At 48.2% G+C, this 27,025-nt stretch overlaps 4 protein-coding genes across 6 annotated transcripts in view; 1 reads left to right on the forward strand and 3 right to left on the reverse strand.

Moving 5' to 3' along the window:
* The window catches only part of LOC130536670 (potassium voltage-gated channel subfamily D member 2-like), a 30,384-nt gene extending 16,973 nt beyond the window's left edge, over positions 1–13,411 (forward strand). The window contains exons 3-7 of one of the 2 annotated variants that reach the window (XM_057052785.1): positions 8,379–8,541; positions 8,980–9,078; positions 10,060–10,158; positions 11,025–11,245; positions 11,914–13,411. In XM_057052785.1, the coding sequence (XP_056908765.1) occupies positions 8,379–8,541; positions 8,980–9,078; positions 10,060–10,158; positions 11,025–11,245; positions 11,914–12,091 (760 nt within the window). In that variant the 3' untranslated portion in view covers positions 12,092–13,411. The remainder of the gene's footprint in view (positions 1–8,378; positions 8,542–8,979; positions 9,079–10,059; positions 10,159–11,024; positions 11,246–11,913) is intronic. The other variant, XM_057052786.1, reaches the window with a different exon arrangement.
* Positions 13,412–13,752: 341 nt separating this feature from the next.
* Positions 13,753–17,864, reverse strand: LOC130536672 (dopamine D2-like receptor). The gene is made up of 2 exons (XM_057052788.1): positions 14,200–17,864; positions 13,753–14,027 (listed from the first exon to the last, which is right to left on the reverse strand). The coding sequence occupies exons 1-2, from the start codon at positions 15,727–15,729 to the stop codon at positions 13,872–13,874; spliced, it is 1,686 nt and encodes a 561-aa protein (XP_056908768.1). The 5' UTR covers positions 15,730–17,864; the 3' UTR covers positions 13,753–13,871.
* A 74-nt stretch (positions 17,865–17,938) lies between these two features.
* On the reverse strand, positions 17,939–19,886 carry LOC130536675 (vertebrate ancient opsin-like). Of its 2 annotated transcripts, XM_057052793.1 has the most exons (5): positions 19,443–19,886; positions 18,861–19,189; positions 18,525–18,770; positions 18,324–18,440; positions 17,939–18,035 (listed from the first exon to the last, which is right to left on the reverse strand). In XM_057052793.1, the coding sequence occupies exons 1-5, from the start codon at positions 19,858–19,860 to the stop codon at positions 18,030–18,032; spliced, it is 1,116 nt and encodes a 371-aa protein (XP_056908773.1). In that variant the 5' UTR covers positions 19,861–19,886; the 3' UTR covers positions 17,939–18,029. The 2 variants fall into 2 exon arrangements, with proteins under 2 accessions (XP_056908773.1, XP_056908772.1); XM_057052792.1 differs by lacking the exon at positions 17,939–18,035 and having other exon boundaries at positions 18,085–18,440.
* Positions 19,887–20,074: 188 nt separating this feature from the next.
* On the reverse strand, positions 20,075–26,768 carry nt5dc3 (5'-nucleotidase domain containing 3). Its single transcript, XM_057052787.1, has 14 exons — positions 26,377–26,768; positions 25,723–25,907; positions 25,219–25,293; positions 25,049–25,104; positions 24,861–24,951; positions 24,653–24,790; positions 23,906–23,966; positions 23,663–23,765; positions 23,349–23,450; positions 23,056–23,137; positions 22,881–22,967; positions 21,563–21,703; positions 21,402–21,466; positions 20,075–21,319 (listed from the first exon to the last, which is right to left on the reverse strand). The coding sequence occupies exons 1-14, from the start codon at positions 26,636–26,638 to the stop codon at positions 21,052–21,054; spliced, it is 1,716 nt and encodes a 571-aa protein (XP_056908767.1). The 5' UTR covers positions 26,639–26,768; the 3' UTR covers positions 20,075–21,051.
* Positions 26,769–27,025: the final 257 nt, after the last annotated feature.

The following is a 27,025-nucleotide window of genomic DNA, read 5'->3' on the forward strand; positions in this document are numbered from 1 at the left end:
GGAAAAATGGAGGGTTCGACCTCATAATGTGCAAAGTCGGGACTGTGAACAGTGCGATGACGACCTGCGGCGCTTTAAAAATCAATGCGTTGATGGACATGGAGATTACCAGAGTTAGTCATCATTACATTTACACCCAAATGCCACATTTGCAACTCTGAGCATCCGCTCGATCAAAGCTCTCTTTCATGGAACCTAAAAGGAAAGCAGACTGAAGTTGGTTAGCATAATCTTTTGAGCGTCTTCTAATTTCCTTTTATTATCACGTTCTCCCGTAATCCACAGCGATAGCGCCCTTCGTGCTCTCGGCCTCTCCTGCGTCTTCCTTGGCCCCCCATCCCCCCCCACGCAGCCATGGAGCGGCGTAATTGCATTATCAAAGCATTTCCTTGACGTTATAGGAATATATTTTTAGCCTGTGGCTCTACAGCCTTAGACAGATGCGTAAACACAGAATAAGGAATTAGAATTAGAGCGATGTCGGTGTCTGCCCATCTACGGTTCCTCAAGCTCGGGCTGTTTGTGAGCAGGAGAGTGAGATATTTGGCTGCGTTTTACAGGAAGACCTGTGCGAGCGTGCAGATAAAATGGGGTTTTTCTGCATAAAGCAGCGGTTGTTTCTCAAGTGTCAGCAGGTGTAGACTTAGAAACGGGAACGACAGGAGAAAAGAATAACGCCAAGGCGGGGCTCCGATAGAAAAGGAAAAGAAAAAAGAAAGACAATGGAGCGTTTCATCTCCGATTCGCAGTTCGAGGCGGGCTGGTCCAGGCAGAGGAAGGGTGACTCAAAGTCAGCGATGGAAGAGCGGTAGAGAGGAAAGCTTTTATCACCCCTGACTCTTAAGGAGATCTCCCAAATGAGAGCGGGTGTGCATGCTAATGTCAAATCCATGGTGATAACTAGCTGCCATGGTTCTGCAGGGTGAGGGTTAAGCTGGGATTTGGAAGGCTGAGGGAATACATGTTTGATATGTGAGCGAGAGGGTGCTGAGGTGCCTTTGCCAGAGCTGTACGTGAGGGATTATTCTATATGGTTTTTCAATGTCTGTATGGATAAGAGAGAGGACTTCCTCTGGCCTTAAGGGGTGAACGTTCAGAGTCAAACTGCAAGACACACCGACGCAGGTGCATCCGGGAATCTGTGCTCGGGACGCTCTGACACCGGCCGACGTGTCGGCACGCATGTTTTATGGGCATTTTTGTTGCGCCTCGCATGTTAACCTTCAGTCAAACCGTCGCCTTTGACAAATCATGGGGGACTGGGTTTCAGCGGCACTGTGGGACGCATACAAAGCAATCTCCCACATCTGCCTTGCTGCATTTCATCAGTGTGGTCTGTGCGGCGAGTCTGCAGTGTTCACCTATCTCAAACTTGTCCTTCCCTGTAGCTATTGTTCACAGTCACTCATACTTGAGCGCTCGGTTTTCCCCACCACACACGCTACACCTGCCAGTGCATCCCTTTGGCTCCCCCCTATCTCTGCGCTCCCATCTCCCCATTATGTTGTACAGTTCTGCCAGCCTCTTCTCCTCCTTATCACCTGCAGTGAAAATCCAACGGGCTAATCCCGGCACCTGCGGGATTCCTCCCCCCCCACCCGTAATGATGTATATCAGAGCGATAGCATCAGAGCAGCCCTATCAGCTTGCACACTCTTAATCCCATCGGTCTTTGCTGCCTGAGCCCAAGAGAGGCAGCCTGGCGGATCTTGTGCTCCGAGGCTGCAGCCAGAGACGCACCGCCGAACATCGGGAATGATACGTGGTGTTTAGGGATCATGTCGGAGATCATGCTCATTTATTGTGTTTTTGAAGCTCGCAGCCTCGCAGCGCGTCTCCCCCGAGTATCCCACTGCAGTGCTACACGCTGTAGCCGCGCCAGAGGGCTGGAGGAAACTCTCAGGCTGTCTGACACTGTTGGTTCCCCCCAGGATTCACAGGGTGAGCTGAATATTTGAATGAACACTGACCAAACCCCAGACCAGTGTTGTGTTGGAGTTATCAATAATCCAAATATGTGGTAGAACAGAGAGGTTTCCTCCGTCCCAGCGCTTCGCCCGCCGTTGTTCATCTGTGCATGCAGCAACCTCGGCGCTCTGCATTTGTCTTTTCTTGTTTGGTGGTCAGATTCATGATGCCCGTCGGCACAAAAGTGAATAGCCTTTGCTTTCTTGTTTTTACAAACTAAATTTTTTATAAGGGCTCTGACATAACCACCCTCAAGACCTCCTCTGCAGTCCTCACTATAAATCTTGCAGTCTTCTCTCTCTCTCTCTCTCACACACACACACACACACACACACACACACACACACACACACACACACACCACACACACACACACGCACGCACGCACACACACACACACACACACACACACACACACACACACACATTCTGGGCCAAATGTATATCTTCATGTCACTTGTTAGTATGCTTCTATGACATGCAGGCAAGATAATCCATTTTCTCGAGATTCGAAATTCATACTTGTGTGAGCATGATAGAGTTCAGGAGGAAAATTACATTTTTTTGGGGGGTACATCTATTATTTAACTGTCAGCAGCGATGAATATTGTGCTCTCTCAGCCTTGTGGAGAAGGTACAGAGGTGCGTATTGTTGCAGAGGATTGCTCCATTTGCTCCACGTCGTGATTCGTAACAAATGGAGCCTTTCCCAGCCGACCAGTGTAAGGCTCCATCACCTCCACACTGTGTCATGTTCCTGGATAAGATTTTAATGCTGTGTCCACTCTGTCACCCTCTCATCCTCAGCCGGGGCTTCATATTTCACATCAGGCCCGCAGACGGAGGCCACCGTTTTACACACCTTGGGAATGTAAAAGAATTAGAACTTCCATACAGAACTCTGTGTAACAGAACATGCAACAATGTTAATTTTTTTAACCCCTTCTACCCCACTGCTGTATATTCTCTTTAGTTATTTTAACCTCTTTCCCACCCTCACCAGTCAGTTGAGGCCCTCTCTCCCCAGTTGAACAACTCTTTCTCTCTCTGTCCTCCTAGAACCACCTGCTTTAGCCAATTTGTTCCACTATAACCAGTTATTTTGACCTTCCTCATTCACTATTACCTCCTAGCTGATTTCAAGCGGCCACAGACGAGTTAGCAGGAGCATTTAAGCATGTTGCAAACTCCAGTCGGGGGTGTGCGTTTAATATGCTTGGCACACGGTGCAGATGTTGGACCGCTAAGAAAGGTTCTAACCACGCTAACCTTGATTGCTCTGTTCTTGATTTGACTCGGTTCAGTACAACATTCATGAGTAGATTCCTTTTGTTTGCTCCACACCAGACTAATCCCTCCTGACCTTGCTACCTGTCCCGCTCTGAATGCCTCTCCCTGTCATTACCAACTTTTGATTGGCACAGTTAGTGACAGTGTTGTAGTTTTAGAATAATTGATAGCTTTTGGTCTCACAGGTTTGGAGGGCTTGTCTATGATGTAGAGACCATTGAGCTGTGAAAGTGAGCTGGTGAATTACTCCTGGAAAGGCTGATAGGGAGTCGGATGTGTGATAGGATGGCTGCTGAAGGTCACGCGGAAAAGCTGCATTGCTCGAATTATGAAAGACGTGCTGAGGACGGACAAGGCGGGGAAGAGGTTGGGAAGAGACCGACTGTCAAGCTAAAATGGGCCGACCTTGGCGTTTTACCCCTGCCAAACGTCTTGTTTTCCTGCAGAAGTGAGTAGAGTTAAAATAGCCTGACATAGGTTAGCATGTGCACGCACAACAGCTGCCGGTCCGGCCAGCGTGCGTCTCACGAGGACCTCATCTGCTCGCTCGTATTAAGAGGAAAACAAAGATGAGTGATGTAAAGTCCCAAAATACCCATGAAAGAAGTTAATTTCAGATTCCGATTTCCAGATAACAGGCTGCCCCAGTAGTTGCTGGCATGAAACAACTGGGAGAGATGGTGCGTGAGATAGCGGCCTGCACTTAATTTGTCTCGATTATAATCGGCTGACGAATCAAAATGTATTAATCAAACTAGCTTCATAGCGTTGCTCAGTGAAATATCAAAGTGGAGTGGATCAAAGTCCAGTTTGATGAGATTCAGTCTTTAATGGATTCAAAAAGGAGGGTTCGCGCCATCCGCGACTCCATCGCAGATCCTTTTCTTTATTTAAACGCCTTGACCTTGATCGGTGGCAGCTCATTTCTTTTAGTTCCCGCTGTCGCGGCTGCACGTTCCCGGTCCGATCTTCAGAGAGTTGCTCTTGTAGCCAAAGCTGCAGTTGGAAGTGGAAGCTTGGAACGTGATGACAGAGGTGGCGGTGGATGATTGGATTTAACGCTCCTCTGAAAGGGCCTCTCCGCTGAATGATCTGTCACAATCCTCCTGGAATCCTAATTGTCAACACTGCTAAGCTGCTGGCTGGGATCTCCACCGGCATGTCAGTGGCCGGGACACCGGGAGTCGCTTTTGACCTTCCTGATTTCATCAGAAAGTGCATTCCACTCTTACACGAGAGCTTTCTTTATCCCGTCAGTGGTGAGGATCCCGACCAATGACGGTCAATGTAAGATAGATGTTGATAGAAGATCCCTAGTTCCAATTTAAATCACATGGTTTTTTTCTTTAATGGTTTGGCTAAAGTGGATTTTTGCTCTATTGCTGAGTGTGAAGCTGGTGCAGTCACGCAGCTTCTTACGGGGAAGTAAAAATAGGAATAAGCTTTTATTTATGCAAAGAGAAATTTGTTATTTAAGTGTTTAATCAATGGCTGCGGCTGGCACTTTTCACACTCAGCAGGTCAGGTTAACAATTTTTATTTCATTTTATTAATTGGGGACAAAAAGCCTCCTCTTTTAAAGGAGAAATAAACAAGTGACGTGTGGGTAAAGTCATCCAGATATCTCGTCTGTTGTTTTTTTCTCGCTTCCCACTGACCAGATGGCAGTCAGATTTCAGACGCAGGGTGCTGGAAGACAATCAAGGCGCAAGATTGCTTTTTTAGGAAAGGGGGCTTGGTTTAACTAGATGTCAAATTAAAGGCTTTGCACTGAACCAACCCACACACGCCCGCCCCTCGCAGACCCACAAAAGAGTGTGTGCTCCTTCAAATTCTAGTCGTGTGTGTGTGTGTGTGTGTGTGTGTGTGTGTGTGTTTGCGCATGCCCAGACGTGTCCCTGCTCTCCGGCCGGCAGCGCTCGCCGCAGGGCGGTGAGGTCATGTACAGGGATCGGTCCCTGTCCCCCCTGACGGAACACTGCGGTGCTTTCTGGCGTTGCTTTTAAGGTCAGCCGCGCAAACTCTGCCCTGCAGGTTGATAGAAGGGCTCATGAATCTTTGATTGCTCTATTATCCAAGTCAGGGCGGCGACATTCATCCCGCACTTCTGAAATTCAAACATCCTTTTTAGTCTGACATTTCTTGCGCGGCGCAGCCTCGGCGGCGGCCGGCTTCGCTATCACCTCGCCGCAGCGCAGGTTTCCAAAAAGCTCATTTAAGACCCGCGCGAGCGCGAGCACAGCGTGGCTTCAAGTGGGTGGAACAGGGGAATTGATGCTCAGTCATTCCGACACTCCTCTGCTTCCTCTGCGCGGCGGATAAGGATCTGGTCATCCATCTTTGCGTCTCGCCCGCGTCAGCTCAGGGTTGCGAACGTGGGTACCTGCTAGTCAGAAACAACGGGAACAAAGCAGGAACATTGCTCTAATCTGGCGCAGCTGTTAATTCGTAGCCCTGCCGCCATGCGGGAGGCAGAGCTTTGTGTATCCCAGCCTCCCCCTTATGAACCATCCATCACTGTTAGTGCTGCTCTCCAGAGTGTGCCGGCTCCCCTCTCCTCACCTGCCCACCACCATGCTTTGCTTCCCAGAGACAACGCTCCCGTGCATCCCATCCCACAGTTGAGCGTGCAGACTTATTCCGCCATCCGGCAGCGTCCCGCCAGCTCTCCCGCTGGATTAAAACAAACGATCGGAGCCACGTTTGTGTGAGGGAATGCTGCCCTGTATTTTTTATCCGGATCCCTTAATAGGCTTTCACCGGTGCCTGTGGAATCTGTAAGTGACACCTGCTGTCAAGCGTTGTCAGTGATTACAGGGGAAAATGACTTGACCTGTAATGAACTGTAACACTAATGACATCTGTGTGAGATTACTCAAGTTGAAAGCAAACTGTTGTACACGAAGACCCTTCGAGCGTGATATTAAAATGTCCACTTTTACATCTTCGGTGAGATCTGAGGCTGCCGGGCCCAACCTGATGGAAACCGCAGGCTAATGACTCAAGGAGGCGGCGGCGGGCATTAGACAACTTCATTTATGAAACAGTCAACCTCCCGTGTAGCGATACATTCACATTACCCCGCCTCACTTGAGAGACGCGCCGCTGTCACGGCGGCTGAGCAATGCTGATGTCCCTTCCTACCTGCATTTATCTTATTCTCAGGAGCTAATGGTCTTCTCAGGTCATTTGCTCATTACATTCTCGATCATTCGCCTCAGCCACCTGCGAGCCTGTGGACCGCCGGGCCTCCGCAGCGCAGAGGAGACGGCTGAGAGAGACAAGGAGAACATCCCCGCTCTGAATCATTCATTTGGTCTGAAATGTCTGCAGAGGGCCGTTCGTAAACATGCAGGTAATGTTCGATTAGTTTATAGGCATAATAGGCATAATAGACGGGGTAGCCTGCTGCTCTTAATTGCCTTGGAGAGATCTGAAATAACGAGCGTGTGCTCGGAGTTAAACGTTTGGTTTGTTCTTAGCTCCAGCTGGCGGTGGAAGTCTTTAGCATTTGTGAAACAAATCTAAAGTTAGGCTTTACCGAAGGACTGTAATCATGTTATCTTCTCGTCAGAGGTTTACCAAAGCACCACGACCCAGCGGAAACAGCCGTGGTGAATCAGCCTGGTTTGTTGTCAGCCGACGAGGCGTTGGTGCCAACGATGCTCGGTTCACTTTGACATCAGAAAATCTCGGCGTTTAAGCAGTTTTTTAAGTTGATGATACAATCTGAGTCTGTGTAAAATTAGGAAAGTGCTTCAAAAATGATGAGTTTGAATATTTCCAGCAGGCTAGCAGTGGTGACGCTGCTAAAAGTGTGCAATTAAATCACAACCTCCCCTTTAAGGGATCCCTTTAAATGTATATTAATCAAAACCTGTAGCTCCATCAGAGTTTTTCTGACAGTATTCTTGACCTTGCACATGCAGAGAGGAGCTGCTGGGTGGAGCCGCACCAGCAAAAACACCACTGGACACAATAAAGTCTGGTGGAGGTGCTGGTTTGCAAAGGCCAACATCAGAGCTGCTGCAGCCGTGTAGTTGGTGGCTTCATGCCCTAAAGCTAATGTGCTGTCCCCAAAGACTTTCCCTTAGTTTCTCAGTCTGCAACAGCTCTGTTTTTTGATTGCTTCTAATGAGAAAAGTGCTGACACAGAGAAAGATTAATTACAGTGCCTTTGGTTCTTGAATGTGATCTTCTGTAGCTTTATAAGGGGATGTTTTCGAAATGTATACGATGATCGAAGAGGCACCGACGTTCGGTTTTATGTGACAATTTGTCTTTGCTAGGTGTAATTTAAGGCGTGATAGTAGAACAATGGCTGTTATTTTGGTAAACACAGAGGAGAAAGTTGTCTTTTGAAGCGCTCCCCGGCTTTCCAGCGTGTTTCGCCTTCGCTTTCTTCATCCCGTCCTCTCCTCCATCCATCACTGTGTTTCCCCGTGCTTATAGCGGCGGTATTATTGTTGCCTGGCCTTGTGGAAAATCCCAGTGATGTGCAGTAAGGAAAATAGATTGGCACAAAAGGAAACAGGTATTCGCAGCAGCCATTCGCTCCAGTCGGCCCGGCTGAAAAGATGGTGTGATGGACAGATGTGCAGCATCTTCAGAAGCCAGATTAGTTTCTGCTCTCATCGCACCATTTAATTCGATCGCTGTCAAGATGCAGAACAGTATTGTCTAAAACGCCGTTAAAATGAATTACCCGTCTTCACACAATCCCCCCAGAGTGCCGTATCAAACCGCTCGCCTCTCGTTTCGCCTTTACCTGATGTGATACCAGTCGCTGTTCCTTTCACAAGCTGTTTAGCTAACAAAGGTCACAAGGGATGCGTAGCGCTTTTGGTCGTGATGTGAAAGCATTAGCCGGTGCCAGCAGGTGAGTAATTATATATGAAACAGGGCCTCTAAAGCATGTAGAAAGTAGGCCAGGAAGACTTCAGAAAAGTTCTATTTATTCTTTAATACTTCAGCTTCAAATACGTGACTTCTGCTTTCAGGTTCCGCAGGAATTCGGGGTCACTGTAACTATTTCAAGACGGGTAAAAATAGCATTAAAGGACGTGGGATGATCAAACGCGGTGTCGTGAGCGTGGTGTCGTCTGCTCTCTGTGTTTCAGCTACGGCGACATGGTGCCAAAAACCATCGTGGGGAAGGTGTTTGGATCCATATGCTCCCTGAGCGGGGTGCTGGTCATCGCCCTGCCCGTCCCTGTGATAGTGTCGAACTTCAGCCGCATCTACCACCAAAGCCAGCGGGCAGAGAAACGACGAGCCCAAAGGGTACTGACCCTCCCTCTTCCTCCTCTCTCTCTCTCTCTCTCTCTCTCTTCTCTCTCTCTCTCTCTCTCTCTCTGGCTTATCCGCATGTAACAGAATGACCGGGCAAACGCTATCTTCCAGAATATTAATATTTTATTGTGTTCCTGTGTTGTGTGTTGGGTGGGCTAAACTTTCTTAAATATATTTCAGTGGGGCGGAGGAATAAGAGGGGGTATGACAGTGACTGAACAAATGATCTTCAGACTATAGTGTCAGCAGCTTTTCAGAAGCAATATGTGAATTTCTTTCCAAAAGTGTTTGCTAAGGCAGAATTTCCTGTGGTAGGTTTAAGCATGGCCGCTCCCGACTAAATACTGCGGCTGCTAGAGGGAGACAGAGCCAATTAGCATGACAGACAAACTGTCGGGGGCTAAAACAGAGGTCTGTTTGTTCAAACAGAAAACTCGGCTCGCTAGAATCCGTGCTGCGAAGATTCGGGGCACTAATGCGTATATGCGCTACAAACAAAACGGGCTCCTGATCGACTCACTGGAGGAGGTAACGGGACCGGGCTTCGGCTCGGGGGCTGACTGACCGGGGCCTCGCTGACGCATGCACGCCGCTCTGCTCGGGGGACCGTGCCACCGCATACAGGGGGGTGAGAGTGGGGTGGGGATGGGGGGGGTCCTCATGCTGCAGCACAGGGTTTGCTGTCATTCCAGTGCTTCAGTGTGGTCGCCGTCTCTCTTACATCACACCACCCAGCTGCAGCATTGACATGCTTCCTCAACACACACACACACACTCACACACTCACAGAAACACACACTTTCTCTCTCTGTCTCTCTCTCTCTTCCCCATCCTTTCAGCAGGGGGGCCGGTGGACTACAGCCATCTCAGTCACACTGACTCATGACCAAGTTCTGCATGTCTATTCAACAGGGTTTGGAGGGGAAGGAGGGAACCAGAGGCTTCCTGGACAGTCGGCCCACAATTGACGCTGTCGGCTCAGCCTGCATCTCCTCTAAACTCTGTTTTTTTTTTTTTTGTTGGGGTCTTTTTTTTTGGATCTGCTGTGTGTTTGGTGTGTTATTCCTAGAGCATCCAGGTTGTAGCGCAGACTAACACGACATACCTTCCATCCCAGAGCCGTGCAGAGCTTCATCAAAGTGTGTAGTGTTGTTGTGGTCTGGAATCTGTGCCGTATCCCGTTCGATCTGTGTCTGGGTGTGCCGCTGCTGTTGCACTCAGATAAGCTCAGTCCCAGTTAGACTTTTCTGGTTTTCCTCATCAAATCAGCAAAAGAATGGCCAAACCATTTCTATCAACGGTCTCTGTGCATCTCTGAAGCATTCCCATCTCACCAGGTCCTCAGTAGACTGGCTGCCGTGTTACAGATCAGCATTTCAACTTCCAGTGCTTTGCGTTGTGATCTCCACCACATCGCCGAACTAGCTGTTGCCTGAACCTCCGTTCTGACGCTCCGACAGAAGCCGCCCCATCTACACTGTTTTATGCCTCTGCTTTGTCTGTTCCAAGGCTGCCAAGGAGGCAGGACAGGCCCTGGTGATGAGGGTCCCCAACCCCCCTTTTGAGAGCCAGCACCATCACCTGCTGCACTGCCTGGAGAAAACCACGGTAAAAATCCCATTAAGACGCAGAACCGCTGACATTTTCTTGTTACAGAAACAGAATTGTGTAGATCATTCATCTTAAAAATCATCTCCTTATGTGTAAAACACTGCAAATAGAAACCAAGTGATTTGTTTTCAACCACGCACAACTGTGTAATCATTTCCTATGCAGCGCGAGCTAAAAATAGCTTTAAATAGGGATGGGAAATGTTGAATTCCCTCTCCGGTAGCATGCTAAAGATAACACAGCACTGCCAGCTATTAACATTGTTCCATTCAAAAAAAAAGCGCACTGTACTTAATTTTACTTTATCTATAATTCATTGATGTAAGAGCCTCTTTAATGTCGGGCTGTGACACGAGTCCTGTGCTTGCAGCTCTACAAACACACGGGCAGGGAGTAAATCAGCATTGCAGATAAAGCCGGTAAAAGGTTTGCCAAGCCTGATAAAGACTTCATGCAGGCGACAATGGACGCCTTTGCATTGACGTCGTGCATTATACATGGCTGGTTTAATGCAAACGAGACAGCAGATGCGTGTGAAAGGACGCACAACCGAGGGCATCGGTGCCGCGCGGCGCCACTCTGCCCCCTACTGGCAGGTGCCCAAACACACGCCGATGGTGACCTTCAAGTTTTGATCGTCTGTCGCAGGGATAACACTTCTGACTATTTTCACAGATGGCGCCTAACATAGACAGCTGGCTCCATACATTCCAAATGTCACGATGAATCATTTCCCAACAATTAAACAAATTTGCTGTGAATTATGTTCTCTGTCTGTCTAACCCTCGTTTGGTCGAGCCGGTAACGCCAGATGATTCATGTCCACTCTCTCTCTTTCTCCCCCCCCTCTCCTCCCAATGCAGAATCACGAGTTTGTGGACGAGCAGACGTTCCAGTCGAACTGCTTGGAGATCTCGGTGATGAACAAATCGGGCTCGCGGTCGTCCTCTCTGTCCTCCTCGCCTCACGGGCTCGGCTCATGCTGCTCAAGACGCCACAGGAAGAAGAGCAGCTTCAGCCTGCCAAGCACAAACAACCAGGAGCTCAGCACCATACAGATAAGAGAGAGGCCAGTGATCAACAGGTGGGGTCCCCCGTCTTTTTTTGTGCTTTTGGAGATTCTGAATTATATTCGTGTGACTACAGGCTTATTTTCTTTAAATTTCTGGAGGATCGTGCGAGTTCAGATGGCTACATTTGTTCCTTTTACAATCCTCAAGATGAAGGAATGCTCTGAGCGACTCTGAGAAAAGGTTACTGAAAAGAAAAAGTCAGGGAAGGGATATATTTGTTTAAAAAAAACGCCACTTAATGTCGCCTAGAGCTCAGTTAAATCATCCAGAACAGACAAACTGAGCACGAGAGAGGAAGCGACATCACAAAGACACTGGTGACGTCTCTAAAGGGCATCAGTTGGAGACTGGAAGAAGGTCCCAATGACACCAAAATGGAGGTTGTTTGTCGCCCGATTTAAGGCCGTGTTGCTTTACGAACACGGTCCCACCTTGAATGGATGGGATGGCTGCAGCAGGCAGGGGGGGGGGGGGGGGGGGGTGCATGAGTCAAGAGTTAATGCCATTATTTTAATGAGGTGATGTTACCTTTGGTGAAATAAGAAGAAGGTTTATCTGTTTGTATTTGCAAACTCACGACTGGCCAGAACTTTTTTATGACATCACCTGTTGTGTAAAAAGATGCCTCCTCCTCCAGCTCGAACCTTTCACGTCCTCTCATCTTGGGTTTCTTTCACAGCCGCTCGAGCCTGAATGCCAAACTCGATGAGACCGTGCCCTTGAAATGTGACGAAGCTTACATCACTCCCTCCATGGTCAGCCTATCTGCCCCCGTGGTGACCTCATCAGACGGGCACGGCTCCTCCTCCGCCGCCGCGTACTCTCAGAGCAACATTGTCCGAGTATCTGCCTTGTAGATGTGGCGCCAGTCCGAAGGGTTTACTGGTCTCACCAAGCACCTGATGCTGAGGAGAGGGACCACTGAGCATCAACCTGCCATACTCCAGAGGGATTCTCAGACCAGAGGACATCGGGGGGGGGGGGTTTAAGTAGTGGTTTCATCTGATGTCAAACTGCATGGTGTTATGATGATGAATGGACACCCGCCTTGGAAGTAGATGCAAACCAGCAGATCCTGCTCCATTAAGCACAGCAGAGCAAGAGACTGTTGGGGGTGGGGGGGGGGGGGCTGTGTGGTTAACGCTGTTGCCTAAAAACACTGAGGGGGGAAAAAAAGTTTATTTTTGAATATGTATCGTAGTTGTCTTTGTCGTCTTCTGAATCAAAGGAGGAAAGGCGGATGGGACACGTGGGTGGCCTCTAAAGATAAAGCACACATGTTCATGAACCCATCTTTGTGAATATGAAATCAGTCTTCTTACACCTTAGAGACCTCCACCCCGCTCAACCTCGCTTGTTTTCAACCCCCCCTTATCTAGTTTCTTCTAGTCCCCCTTCACTGTTGTAAATTCAGAGAAACACACAGCTGCTGGAATGAATATTCATGGACTGGCAAATAAACGCATCGGCGCCATTGCTTGACGATTAAAGTATATAACACATTCCCGACATGTTTGTGCAACGTGCAAGTGAAAAGTGGAAATGACCAAATTCATGTTAGCTTATGTGTTTGAGTTCCCGACGGATCATTGTGAACGTCAGTGTCATTAATGGACATTTGATATTGAAATCTATACAGGGTAATTATTAGTTAGGCCACAGGAGGGTAGAATTATGAATGGATGTTCACTTAACTAATACTGACCCTACGGTAATCACATATAACTGAGCTGGAAAAATGGGATGTAGATAAACTATTCCAGAGTTCTTAAATTATATTAATAAGCGAGACTTGGTAGATTTCACTGTGTAAAGGGCCATTTTGTACATTTTTCATATTGTAAATATCTTTATGACCTGCATTTGAAGTCGATTCCTCTCATTTCTAGAGTTAGTTGACAGTCGTCGGCCTACTATTTCTGTCTGTTGAATTAAGGGTTTGCATGCTGTCATTGCAGAACTTCTGTTTTATTAAAAGTATGTCTCTGCTTCTCGTTGGACGTTTGTGACCCTTTGGGCCGCTGGTTGGTGACACAGTGAGGCTGGTGTGTTTATGGTGTACATTTTGCAGCACAAATATTGTCGTGGAGAACATTTTAAAGGTTAGGCAAAGGGACAAATAATTGCATTGTGCATCTGGTGCAGTGGATGGAATAAATCCTGTAGCTCCGCTCTAACATCTGCTAAATGACCCATGTCTTTCTTTTCATTTTCCTTTTGAAAAAACAAAACTCGATTACGTCCTGTTTTTCCTGCGCACCCATAGAATAATAGGAAGATATGATAATTAGGTGCTGCTGGAGGACGTGTGAGGACCTGACGGGCACAGTGGTGGTTTCTGAGTGCCGAGTCTCCGGAGACGGACGAGCAAGCCTCCGAGTTAGTTAAATAGAAACCTCAGCAGCGTCCCCCTGCTGCGCTGATTGTGTTGCAGAGCAGCTGCTGAGACGTCAGTCGGCATTAAATCTAATACAACCACACAGCGGCGTATGAAATAATGGCCTCTGTCCCAATAAAACACACTTTGACGTCCGGTTTAATACAGTTCATATTTGGACAGTGGCAAGGCAAATGCTATTATTCAGTTACAGAGGGAAAATTAAATATGGGCTGGTCCAACTCAAACAACCTGAAACCTTATTTCCTCTTAAATATGGAGCCGGCCCTGTTTTTAAGCCTAGAAAACTCCGTCCGGAACTGGGGGTTCACTGCCGCGTAGATTATTGGGTCGCTCAGGGATGTGATGCAGGCGACGGAGACCGACAGAATCTCCACGTCCTGAACCGTCGTGTTCTGGAAGATGACGGGAAATGGGGTCAGCAAACATTGTCAGAAGCAATAAATAAAGGGTTGCGCAAAAAAGCTGCACAGCAGAGGCTTCGGCACTGAAGTTGAGACCGGTTTAGAACTTTACCGCATCAAAATGCTCGAGGAACTTCCCCCCCTCGGCCCAGCAGCTACTCACCTGGAGGTTCTGGCTCTCCTGGCTAAGGAAATTCACCAGAATGGTGGCGATCAGCGGCAGCCAGAACACGAGGAAGGTTATGATGATGTAGCCCGCGCGCTTCGCCAGTTTACTCTCCTTGTTTTTGCTAGCTCTCTCCCTCCTTTCTTTCGAAGGCATCATGCAAACAGGACCTTCCACGTCCGCTTTTTGTTTCTGGGCTTCTGTTTCCGGGACGTTTGTTGAGACCGGGGGCAGCGGAGGCTCTTCGGGGGCAGCAGGCGAAGGCTCTCCTGAGCTGCTCTGCTTTGTTCCTTCTTGTTGCATCAGTAAATTGGGTTCAGGGTTTGGTAAGTGTGCGGATGATGGACCCTGCGGGCTCCTTTCTTTCATTTCAGAGGGTGTTTTGTCGATTTGCACTCGCTCCTTGGACGCCGTCTCTGTGTCAGAAATGCTCGACACCTTCTGTGGATTTGTGCTTGAGCTCTTGTGACCAGCAGCAGCGTCCTCCTTTGTTCGTGGTGCCTCAACTTTCTTGGCGGGAGACGTTAATTTCTCCGGTTTAAAAGTTTTCTCCTCGCTCTGCGTCGACACCCGTGTTGAAGGAGGCCCTTCTCCTTCCAAGTCCGTCATCTCAAGCGTTGTTTTGAGATGCTTTTTGCCGTCTGACCCATCGGGGACGCACCGTGGCGCCTCGGCGGCGGTCGCCAGCGTAGCTGGATAACCTTTCCCAGCTGAGTCCGTTTGAGCAGGCGTCTCAGCCTCCACCTGCCCGACACTCCCCCTCAAGGTTTGCTTTTGTTCTGATTTGTCACATCCGTTCACAGCCTCCCCGTTTCCCCGACTGCTGTCTCCTTTGTCCGTTTTTGAATGGAGAACGCCTTTGTCGAATATTTTGCGGTTATGTGACCTAACCAGGAGAAATATGGTCGCGTAGAATCCGAGGATGACGGCAAAACAAGCCGCCCAAAGCGGGAACAATATGTAAAGTCCGAAGGTGTCGTAAGATTCCCGTCCTCTCTGCCCCGCGCATCTCATGTACACCGGCGAGTCCTTCACAAAGACCTGGCAAAAACCAGCCACCGCGATAGCCAAGACCCACGTGACAGGAACCAGGACCATAATCCGCCTTCGCCTCTGGGTGGTCTTGAAGGGCTGTGCGATGGCCTGGTGCCTCTCAGCGCTTATGCAGGCCAGCGTCAGCAGCTGGATGCAGCAGCTAAAGGAGAAAGAGGCCACTTGTGCGTCACAGACGAGCGGGTCGGCGCGCCCCCTCTGATACGCCGTTATCACAATGGTCAGGAGAACCGGGCAGTCGATTAAACACCTCAGGACGTCTATAACCGCAAGGTTCACCACAAGGGCATTGATAGACGTTTGCAGGGACTTTTGGCGGCACACCGCCAGTATGACGAAGGCGTTCGCTGCAATCCCCACAGAGAAGACGGACAACAGGATCACGCTGTTGGCCACCACAAAAGCAAGGTCGCTGTATTCCTCCCAAAAGGTGGCGTTCCCAGGGCGCCATCCGTGCGCGTGCGAGGGTGTCATCTCCAGATTCGGAGAGTCAGCGAGTCAGGATTTCCGTCCTCATTCTCTGTTTTGGATCAAATATGCGGCCGCACGCCCGTTTCTGTGGCTCGCCGCAATCTGAGCGATAATATTGAGCGAACCTGCAGCCTGGGCAGATTATGTTTCCGCCCTTTTCATTATCACTCCCCAGCAGCAGGCCACATGGGAGCCCTCCCGGCTCACATTCATTAAGAGCTGTGCTGTGGATTCACGGCAAAGACAATTGGAAGGAGAAGTTTGCTAATTGAAACGTGGTTATATGACTGTTGTTGACACCTGATATACATCCCACAACCACCGGCTGGGATCCCGGCAGGAGGGAGGCCGGGTGTATCGCAGCCCCTCAGAGGGTGCCGGTGTCAGTGTGCAGGAAAGACACCGAGCGGGAGCGTTGCAAGTTTGCAAACTGGCTCGGGACATGAAGGGAGTCATGTGCTGGATTAGAGCGCGACACCATGTAATCCTGTTAGGAGATAAAGTGTGAAATAGTCTTTGCTTGAAACGGACGACACCAAATCTGGGATTAGATCAGCCCAATACGTCTCTGCGAAATGAACGCGCTTCATATTTTATTGATCAAATGCGGTTTGAAATCCTCTTGACATTCGTGGGGGAGGGAGGGACCAAAATAAAGGAGCGCTAATACCACACACACACATTCCCAGCAATCTAAAATCAATAGCAATAACGTTTACTGGAGGTTAATCTGGAAATATTGCGAGCACACACCGAAAAAATAAATAAACTGAAACAAACCAACTGAACCAAAATACGCTTCTAACTTTCTTTATTCAGCGGGCGTGTTTAGCTCCCTTTTTGCCGGCTCAGCGTGGGCTCAGACGGGGGCCGCGGCGGACGCCATGTCCTGCGTTTGAATCTGCTGGGAAGCGCCGTGATTATGTCATCTTCTCTGAACCGTCTAATCCCCCTCGGATCTGTCGGGAGATAAAACAAGACGGAGAAACACGACAGCACGCCGACACAAAAACACCCAAACGCACCTTGAAAACGATAAGCAGAGGAATTCCAGACGCTGAGAAGCCTCCCCGGAGTCTGAGGCCGGCAACACCCGGCACCACGAGGTGAGCCGGGGTCACGTTTGCCCCTCTGTTGCATCACTTCCACCACAATGCCAAAGGGGAAACTGCTGTAATTCTCCAAGTGGAGACTTTTACTTCCCACTTTTGCTCCTTGTTGGATTTTTTAGCCACTTGTCACTTTCATTTCTTGCTGTTTTACATTTTGGCTGGGTGACAGCCCGGGACAGCAGACGGACCAGTTTACCGCCTGGACTGTTACTCTGGCACCCTGCTGCTGTGAATCATGCCACTGTGTTGTGGGCATTTCTTGAATAAGCTCAAATCTTCCCAGCACTTTCAGGAAAATGATCCTGTTTTCCAGCAAAACCCAGAATTGCGCAATCCTCTTTGCATTGATGGAATTGACTTTTAACCAGGTGCTCCAGTTTTACCCCCCCCCCCCCCCACAGTCCAGGAAACCTGCCCATTAGCTTGACTGGACTCTAAATTGCCTCCAGCTGTGAGTGTGTGAGCAAGTGGTGTGTGTGTGTGTGTGTGTGTGTGCACCATGATGGATGACCTGTCCAGGGTGGATTCCTGCCTCTCACCCGCTGATTGCTTGGATCGACTCCAACACCCCCCCCCCCCCCATGACCCTGTTTACAAATAAGCAGTGGTTAATGGAAAGTGAGTGGACGGATGTTCCGCAGGGTTATTTGTTCTATCCTTTTCATAGCTTTAATCCCACTGAGCCAACATTTTCAGTCAGCCTCTCACTCAGGCCCCAGGCTTGATATTTACTTCCTTTTTGTCTGTCTTTTTAAATATCAGGTCAAAAGATTACATCTAGTTTTTGGGGATTTTTAGACACATCTCATTTTTTTTCTTTTCGGTCACTGCACAGATCTTAATTTTAAATGTCTGGAATGAGGAGGCCGTTAGCTGGGAGTACGCACGTGTTGTGTCGGTAATTTCCCCGCGTATAACTGGGATGTGTAAACCCTATTCACAGGGGTGCTCCTGGGTCCTGATTATGGTAAAGCTTTGTACAGCAAAGTTCTGCTGGTGTGAGGTACAGATCCAAAAGGCTTTTCAGTTTCCAAATCTAGCATCAGACTCAGGTTTCATGATGAACAACCAGAACAGGAGCGCCACACTGGCACGCTGACTACACAAAACCATTTCTGGTGTATTTTATTTAAGCTAAATGTTTCAATTCCTCACAGTATCTGGCGGCGGTCCGCTTGCATTTCACTCGTCCTAGTCCTATTTAAAAACAGAAAACATTTGCCAAAGTTACACACCTGCACAGGAATATGAAAATGGGAACAATTTAATGCAGATCACATAAATGAAACCACGCTCTGGAGTTTCTCCGACGGCTCAAAAACGAATCAGACAAAACTGCTGTTCAAAAGATGCCAAACTAGTCGGTAACCGAGGCGACGCTACTGATCTCTGACATTATAATCACATTAAAGGAGGAGAATAAGTGCTTCACAGGTTCACAGCAAACAACAACCACAGCAGCTTGTGGAGTCACAGGGGCGACACCTTGCTGTGCGTGTTGACGCTCCTCCGGTTTAAGGAGCGCATGTTGATGCTGACGCGGGAGGAGGCGTGGGGGATGTAGCGGCCGCACGACAGCACCTCCAGGGTGGCGTCGCGGAACTGCACACAAGGACCAAATTCACGTTAGCACCCGCCGCCGTCGCGCCGCCGCCCGTGCGTCTGCTGCGCTGCAGAGTAGCTCACCTGCTTGTTGGAAAGGAAGTAGATGATGGGGTTGTAGACGGGACTGGTCTTGGCAAAGTACATGGGCATGGTGGCGACCAGCGGGGGGATGTGAAGCTCTGGATCCACGACAACCACCACTGACAGCGCTGTGTAGGGCAGCCAGCAGACAAAGAAGGCGATTATCATGGCCAAGACCATGTTGATGGCGTGCTCGTTCTCCTTCCGGCAGGAGAGCCCACCCTGGAGCTCCACACTCTTGTTCAGCTATGAGCAGAAAACAAACGCGAGACATTTTAGGAGAGCGTACCTTCTGTTGTTCAGAGCGTGGGGGGGGGGGGGGGTGACTGTGCCCACCTTATTCATGGACGTGAGCACTTTGCAGTAGCAGTAGATGATGACCCCGACAGGGAAAATGAAGCAAAGGAGCGTGTAGAGGATGAGATAGCTGTAGTTGTTCCATGATCTCTCCTCCCAAGCCAGGGAGCAGGAGGTCTGGACTCCCTCGGGGCCGTAGGAACTCCAGCCGAGCAGCGGAGTCACGGCCCAGAACAAGCAGAACGTCCAGACGAAGAGCAGCCCGATGATGCTCCTCCGCATGGTCAGCTTCATACCAGCTCTGGGCTTACAGACCACGTTGTAGCGCTCGTAGGCCAGTAGGGTCAGCGTGCACAGAGACACCAGACCTGAGGAGCAGCGGTGCAGGGAAACGGACTCAGCTCAAGGGGAACTTTTGTGGACAACCAAAGAAACTTTTGACATTTCGCATCTAAAGAAAAAGCGCCTTGCTCGATTTTATACATCCTCCAGTGAAAGCAAAGCCTTTTCTCTTCCCATGAAAGGATTTTATTTATTTTTTTCCAAACTGAAAACCAAGATTCTTCGGTGTGAAACAAGAAGTTAAACTCGGCGCGGGCATAATAAGCGCTCGGCACTCACCAAAATAATTCACAGCAAATCCCTGGAACACACAGGCGGTGTGTCCGATAAAGAAAGATCCGTGATAGTTGGTGATGGTGACGACCAGGGAGCCGCACAGGCCGATCATGAGGTCGGACACGGCGAGGCTGAGGATGAAAATGTTGATGGGCTGCAGGAGAGACGGGTTCTTCAGCATCACGGCGATGGCCAGACTGTTGTTAAAGACCGACAACACCGTGTTGATGAACATGAGGAAAGACAGGATGCTGTAGCCCACCCGGGGGAAGATGGTGGGGGCCACGGTCACGGCCTCGGCCTGCAGGGGTGCAGGGGGAGAGCTCCAGGGCGTGCTGTTGCTGTCCATGATGTCCACGATGCTTCGGTGAGGCAGAGAGTGGATCAGCTCAGGACACGGCGGAGTCGGCGATCTTATCATTTCTGATCTGCATTAAACCACGAGGCTGCTCCTATTTTCTAGATTGCGCACCTGCCTCAAAGAAGAAGCCTTGAAAGTAATATGAAATTGATCCATAAAGCGATTTGGTGGGATTAAACCAGATAAACCGGCTGCCGGTGATTGGAAAGTTGAGACAAAGAAGGATGAGATGAATTAGTCCTTGAAATTAAATTTCAAGTAATTAAAAACTTCCTTTGGTTGTTTATTTTTTTTATTTTCCATTGAAATTCGACCCACATTTACGCAATCAGGCAAACTCTTAGCAGCATCCAAACAACCAGTTCCTTTTTTAATAAATAGTGAACGGAAATACATCAAACATTCACAGGTTTTAGCACAAAGAAGCGCACTGGTGTTTATGAGGTGCCTTTCTCCCCCCACACACAATCACGGGGATTCAAGCTTAAGTATCCAATGTGTTCTTCTCACAGTTCTCATTCCAGAATGTGTGAAATCATTTCCAGAGAATAAAAACGTCAAACGCTCTGCTGCTTTCGCAGATCAAATAGCAACACCCGCGCTAAATATAGAAATGATCCCTTCCCCTCCTTCCTCTCTGCAATAATGAGACAAAGTGTGCGCCCTTTGGAAAAATATACAAAGTTCTTTAAACGTAAACACTTCATTTAGGCCTATAGCACAATGTACATTCCAACATTAAAATAACTATCAGGGTTTTTGGCAGCATTTGAAATCTTAATTAAACGCAAACAGAACAATTAAGGCAACAAAGTCTGCAATGCAAACGATACATCCGCGTGTTACCGCATCATTGACATCCTTTTGTGCCGTTTTTACAGATAAGATGAACACACACTCTCTCTCACACACACAGTCCACACAGCTGCAGAACGCGTGGTGTGAGTGCCCCCTATCGAACGACCTGGTAACTGCACAACACTTCCTCATTTCACGCCATCCATTCTTAAAACACACGCGCGCTCCCGTACACGCAAACATTAAAATGAACATTACATTGAGAGATCCACATCTCCCCGATGAAAATACATTGCTTTAAAGGAAAAGTTACGAGTTTATAAAATACATTACAGGTTAACATTTGCTCTTTTTGAGATAAAGCAATTTGACCAATTAGCTTAATAAAAATCAACAGTTTACATGATTGTTTTCAGCTGTGCACATTCTGAAGTGCGTTGGAAAATGACACTTCTAGTCTTCCTTCTTCACATTATTGGTCACATGGAGCTGCGGGTCAGCACCGGTGCCGGCAGGACTGTGGTCTGTGAAGGGGGACTCGTGCTGCAGGGGGGTCCGGCGAGGGAAGAAGGTGTGCTGGAGGTCGTAGTTGAGCATGCAGCTGATGGAGGCCATGTAGATGTCAGCAAAGCGCGAAAGGCGACGGGAGAAGTAAGTGGGGTTGTGGTGGGTCCTGAAAAGACTCCCGAACTGCCTGTTGAAGACATCCTTGGTCTCCGTCCTGCCAGGAGGACACACTGATACATCAATACTGGTTCTGCTAAACAACCAGAACAGATTGTCTAAGCAGCCCTCTCCATTACCTCATGGTTTCCCTCTCTCTGGTCCACTCCTTGACGACAGCTTGAGATTCGGGATCACGGTGAACCTGTTGGTGTGAAAGTTCCGACCGGTTGAGAACCAAACTGTTCAGAACGGAGGCAAAAAAAAAAACCCAAACATTTTTACGTTTTTCCCCTCTAACCTGCATCTGCTCGATAAGCCCAGTCAGTGCCTGGGACCAGGCCACCATGTGGATGCACTGCTCTGTGTTCATGATCTTTATCTCCTTCCTCAGCTCAGGGATGATGGCACCTGTCCTCCAGCCATGCTTCAGAGTCAGATCCTGCAGGACAAAGACCAGAACCAATCTTTATTCCAAATGTACTGCAATACAACCAAAAATGAATCTGCAGCGGGAATATTGTTATAACCCCCCCCCAAAAACACATGAAACGCACAAAAAAAGGTGTGCCAATGCTTACACACAGCCCAAAAACCCCAAACATTAACCGTGTAGTTGGGCCAAAATGGTTCCAGGACAGTGAGGACATTTATACATTTTCCTCATCTCGATTCTGCAATAAAACAGCCAACAAAACAAAACATGGCTCCCTCCACTCCAGCCTCTCGGCTATTCAGAGATGCTCTCCGGTCTGTCGTCTTACAGCGATGATGTCATGAGCGGCCGACACCATCGTGCAACGTCCCATCACCAGAAATAATCAGGACATGGTGAGAGTCGGTCTCCTTGGGCTGTTGGATCTTTGTCCTCACATGCACCCTAATTAAAAGCACCTTTTATTCGCTGTGGGTGAAGGGCAGCTGTTGCATGTTGCTAGGCTACAGGTATAATAGGATAGGAGACCGGAGCTGTGGGTGGTGTGAGGAAATCTTCCCATATTTAAGGCGAGTCAGTGAATGCATCCCAGATGCAGCGTGACAGGATACACATGTCAGGGATGAATCTCTATGGTGTGAATCAAACGTGGAAAATCTGCAGAGATTTTTTTCTTTTCCGTGATGAATCTATTTTATCATGCTGGCGATGTGAAGGAGGTGAAATGTGTTGGTGGGTGGGAATATCTCAGAGCATCCAATGGTGGATCTTTGAACGTGCTTCTACTTAGACGAGACCATTTAAGGTCTTGGATGCTGGGTCCACGTGACCAGGCTCCACTGGGCAGACTGGATGACATTCAGCTCATCTTTGATTACTCTTGAGGCGTCGCGCTATCATAAAGACTTCTGATTAAGACATCTTCACTCTCCTGAAACATCTCTGCTTCGGCTCATGACGCCTCCATCACAGTCAGGGGACACAGACACTAATAAATGTAGAGCTGTGACTCTGGCCCAGTGCTATTGTATCCACACAATAACTCACTTAGTGCTTATATACAGCAATAATATACAGAGTTGAGTTAAAATAGTTGTTGAAATAAAGCATTCCTCATTACCCATCTGATACTCCTTTATACAACAGTTGTTTGTGCATTTATATCATGAAAGAAGGTGCTTACTGCCAAGTCGCTGTAGATGTGATCGCCAAAGTAAAGCACTTTGGATCCTCTCCAGCCGGTGAGTCTCAGGAACTCATAAAGGTTTCCCTACAGTGAACAAATACGCACAATAAAAGTTAAACAACCGTGTACAATTTCAGCCCTCTGATGAAGTGTCTTTATCGACTCCTGCTACCTGTTGGTAAATCTTTCCCTTTTCCAACCTGTGAATCCTATCCCAAAGCAAAGCGCCTTTGTCTGTCACTCTCCTGAAAGGCCTGTTGAAGACATACACATTCAGTAAATTATTACAATATTGACAGTTTCCTGAAACAAATGCAAACTGGTGCAGTTCCAAAGGTACAACAGAAAAAAAATTAAATCTTAAAATAAGCTGCTTGAAGCTCACGTCGCTTCCAGTAACACTATTAACTGTAGTTAGTGCGACCCCTAGCGGCGTAAGAGTCGCACTACACGACACAAACTCACTTCCTCCTGTCATTGAAGAATCCAGGTTTATCAGCCTGAACAATCACAACGTCAAACAGCTCCCTCCAGTCCTTCCCCACAATGTAGGTCATCCCTCTGTCACTGTAAGGGATAAAAGATCACAGAGTCAGCAGATAAGTGTTTGGCACTTGGGTGATTGAGTGGTTAAAGGTACAGACAAATTAAATCTGGCACGAATCTTAAATACATTATTGCACCACACAGCAGCAGTAACTGAAAATAAGCAGCCACATCCGTGATGCCTTTAATGGGTGACAAGAGCAGCCACGTGCGCTGTGTCTGCTCAAACTCACACAAAGTCCAACGGGCTGTTGGTGATGAGGAACATCTTCTTTCCATGCTCTGACAGCTTCTTCAGCACGGCGTGGCTCTGCTCACCGTAGCAGATATACTTTCCTGTGGGGGGAAAAGAGAAGCGAAAGAGAAAGAGTGAAGAAGACAAAGGCACCCCGCAGAATTGTCTGCACATCAGCCGTGGTCTGCTAATCGCTTCTGTATTAGCTAAATCAGAGGGAGATAAAAGTGGGCAGAGCTACCGATATCTGCCTCCACAGCTCGGTACATGATGCCCTTGACGTGAACGTCTCTGATGGCTTCCTGGGAAGAAACAAAAAGAGGAAAGTTTCAGCAGGAAGTGTGTTAGCATTCGGCAGCAGTACTAACTCTTTGCTCTGTGTATAAATGCCTGACTCGGTTGCACAAAGAGGCACATCTTTGAATACTAATGAAAGGCACAAACCCAGAGTTCAGTTGCTCGGTATCGACAAAGTTTTCAATATTTTCAGCAGCGCAACCAATCAGGGGAGGGGGTGAGCACAGGCTCCCTTAGAAGTGGAGCCTCAAAGGGCATACTTAAAGGTGCTTTATAATATGGATTGTGGGGGGACACAAAACCCCAGGAAAGCAGCGGTGTGAAGTTTTGAAATAAATTAGGCTTCAAAGGGAGATGAAAAACTAAAAGGGGGGGGGGGGGGGGGGGTGTCCTTGAAAAGTTGTGTGAGCGGAGAGTGCGTGCAAGGACTTTTAATGACAGCAATCTATCAAAATAACAAGGTGTCAGAGTGAAGAGAAAAGCTGAAGTCAAAGAGAGAACGCAGCTCTGAGTCCTCCTCCTCCTCCTGCTCCCTCTGAGGAAGCAGACACCAGAGAGCAGATGTCCCGTCCAGCTAAAATTAGACTCAGAGCTAAAATTACGAGGGTGCGCGTCTGGAGAATCTCTCAGCACACTTAGAAAAACGTGTATTTGCAGGCGGATCGAGTCTTTGTCGTTCCGCACGCTTCACCTTCACGTCTTTGTAGAGGTGCACCGGCTCATAGTCGATGTTGTGCTTCATGAAGAAGTCGTTCACGCAGGACAGAAGGGTCATCTCAGGCAGGGAGAAAATGTCCATGAACTGCTTCATGGTGTGACCGTGGGAGCTCTGCAGCACAGAGAAGCTACGTCATAATCCGCTGTCTGGTGTCGTACGTGCAGGAGGACGTGAACAACACCTTGCCGTAAAAGTCGCTCATGATCTCTAAAGGCACGTGTGAACCTTCATACATGGCGATCACTTCCTCATCGGGAACTGGATTAAGGCCCCTGTGGATGGGGACATGATAACCTTTAACCTTCTGCAGATAAATAAAGATAACGATGATATCTACTGTAGTTTAATGTGTATCATTAACAGTGTGACCTGTAGACAGTTCCCAGCTGGATGTAGTGAAAAGCATCTATCTTCATCAGCAGAGCCTGTCACAAATCCCAATTCATACCACAATAATCCACATGCTAGGCTAAAGCTACAGCTGATGCGTTAAATTGGCAAAAACAACCTTTAAATTAGGCGAGTATGGGCCTTCTTACCTTCTGGACGTCATAGTGAAGTCCTCTAACGGCAAAATTAGGAATATATTCATACTTTCGCAGAGCCTCGGGGTACTGAAGGCAGGAAAAACAACAGAACATAGGAATTTAGTGGTCTCTATGACAACGAAACAGGACAGCAGGACTTCTCAATCCTGACACAACTGAGCAGCTGATCGTGTCAGGGTGCTTTTATGGTCTTCAACTTACACACAAATGTCTTCAAGAGAAGAAACCCAGTCCAGTTGACAGAGAAAACTACCCTTGATTACACACAAATGCCAAAGCATGTTTACATACGCTAACACAGCAGCATTAGGACGCAGGAGAACAGATATTGGGGTTCCTAGGGGACACTAACAGGGCTCTGACCATACAGTTTGGGATGATTTAAAACATTTACACAAATTCCACCCATCATTAACACGTGAGATCCACAGAGCCTCCGTTTCCATGGTGATCCATGATAACTGAGCTACAGTGAACTGTCTCTTTTTAACCTACTCTGTGCTTGGAGACGAGGATGTCTCGCGCTATGTTGAAGATGAGGGTGTGCAGCTGACTGGAGTAGAAGGCCAGGGTGTAGTCATAGTCGAAGCCGTAGATCTCGATGTCCTGCAGGCTCATCTGGTTGTTGGCAAAGATGGTGTCGGGGTTGACCGAGTTGTTGGACATGACCGGGATCATAGCTAAGAGAGGAGGCAATTCTGTCACGTGCACAAAATCTTTCATATGCACATTTTAATATTTTATCAGCAAAATTTATCAGCAGATTTTGGTTTATTAGCAGTAGTCAGCACCTGCTCTAAAATGATAATAAACTCATCAGTCATAATGACCAGTTTGTTATTCCAGGTAAAGTATTTTAATTTTAATAAACAGATGATTGCACAAATCAGACAATTTGGAGCTTTTAACCTCTAAATATTAATGTATTAACCAATAAGTAACTGAACGACTATGTAATTAAATCAAAATCTAAGCTTTAAACCATCCTTTTGATTTTTCTTTCCTGTTATTGATGCATTATATGTGGTTTATTAATATAAAAACCTCTGTATAACAATCTGTGGGGTCCATGGATGAAACAGTCCAAGGACAGACATGGAGGAGCTGAGATTTTATGGTCAACAATAACGTCTCGCCTGTTTTAAATACCTTCAGTCTGATTTTTGGTCTTATGGTAAACAGACCAGAGCTTCTCCGTCACGTCGTGGCCGTCTGAGGAGCTGCCATGAGCAGATGCCGCGAAGCTCCGGGCCGGGGGATGTTGTGGCTGCCGTGGCCCGGCAGCACCAAGGTTCCGTTTCCACAGGTGCGGCCCCCGGTAGAAACCGTGCGAGGTGCACCTGAAAATGTTGGCGTGTAAACAGTCCGTGTGCTTCAGCAGCCACGGCAGGCGCGGACACAAGGGCGCCATGACTCGGTTCTGCGGATGTCGGTCCGTGTAGGTCGCCCTGAACTTCCTGATGACAGCATGCAGCGAACGGGTAGCTAACGGGCAGCTCCGGTAAACACGGGCTGGCCCTGCGGACGGACAGTGACGTCACTTCCGCATGGGCTCACGTCCCATCCGATTAGCCAATCAGATGCAGGCGCGTGTGGAGGTCATTCGCCCCCTGCTGGCCACGGAGTTTATATACACCTGTGTAGATGCTAACAAATTAGCATCTTCAAATATTGTCCAGGGGGAGAATTCAAACATATTAACTCGACTCGTCGCATTTGTTTTTATTATTTATTTGTCGAAAGTTATTTTTCAAAAGTATGGACAAATTCTTAACTAGGGCTTACAGTGTTTCATATA

This window comes from Takifugu flavidus, chromosome 13, assembly GCF_003711565.1.
Source record: "Takifugu flavidus isolate HTHZ2018 chromosome 13, ASM371156v2, whole genome shotgun sequence".
Lineage (NCBI taxonomy): Eukaryota > Metazoa > Chordata > Actinopteri > Tetraodontiformes > Tetraodontidae > Takifugu > Takifugu flavidus.

Bases quoted from the DNA above. Each gene is read 5' to 3' on its own strand.
- nt5dc3 (XM_057052787.1), bottom strand. From the start codon at position 26,638: ATGGCGCCCTTGTGTCCGCGCCTGCCGTGGCTGCTGAAGCACACGGAC. The intron at 25,105-25,218 runs GTAAGAAGGCCC...GATTTGTGACAG, and splicing joins TTCACTATGACGTCCAGAAG to GCTCTGCTGATGAAGATAGA. The intron at 22,968-23,055 runs GTAGCAGGAGTC...TGTTCACTGTAG, and splicing joins AGGGAAAGATTTACCAACAG to GGAAACCTTTATGAGTTCCT.
- LOC130536675 (XM_057052792.1), bottom strand. From the start codon at position 19,860: ATGATAAGATCGCCGACTCCGCCGTGTCCTGAGCTGATCCACTCTCTG. The intron at 19,190-19,442 runs GTGAGTGCCGAG...GCTGCTCCTCAG, and splicing joins ATTTGCTGTGAATTATTTTG to GTCTGGTGTCTCTGTGCACG. The intron at 18,441-18,524 runs GTGAGCTACTCT...CCTTGTGTGCAG, and splicing joins ACTTCCTTTCCAACAAGCAG to TTCCGCGACGCCACCCTGGA.
- LOC130536672 (XM_057052788.1), bottom strand. From the start codon at position 15,729: ATGACACCCTCGCACGCGCACGGATGGCGCCCTGGGAACGCCACCTTT. The intron at 14,028-14,199 runs GTGAGTAGCTGC...GTCATCTTCCAG, and splicing joins AGGAGAGCCAGAACCTCCAG to AACACGACGGTTCAGGACGT.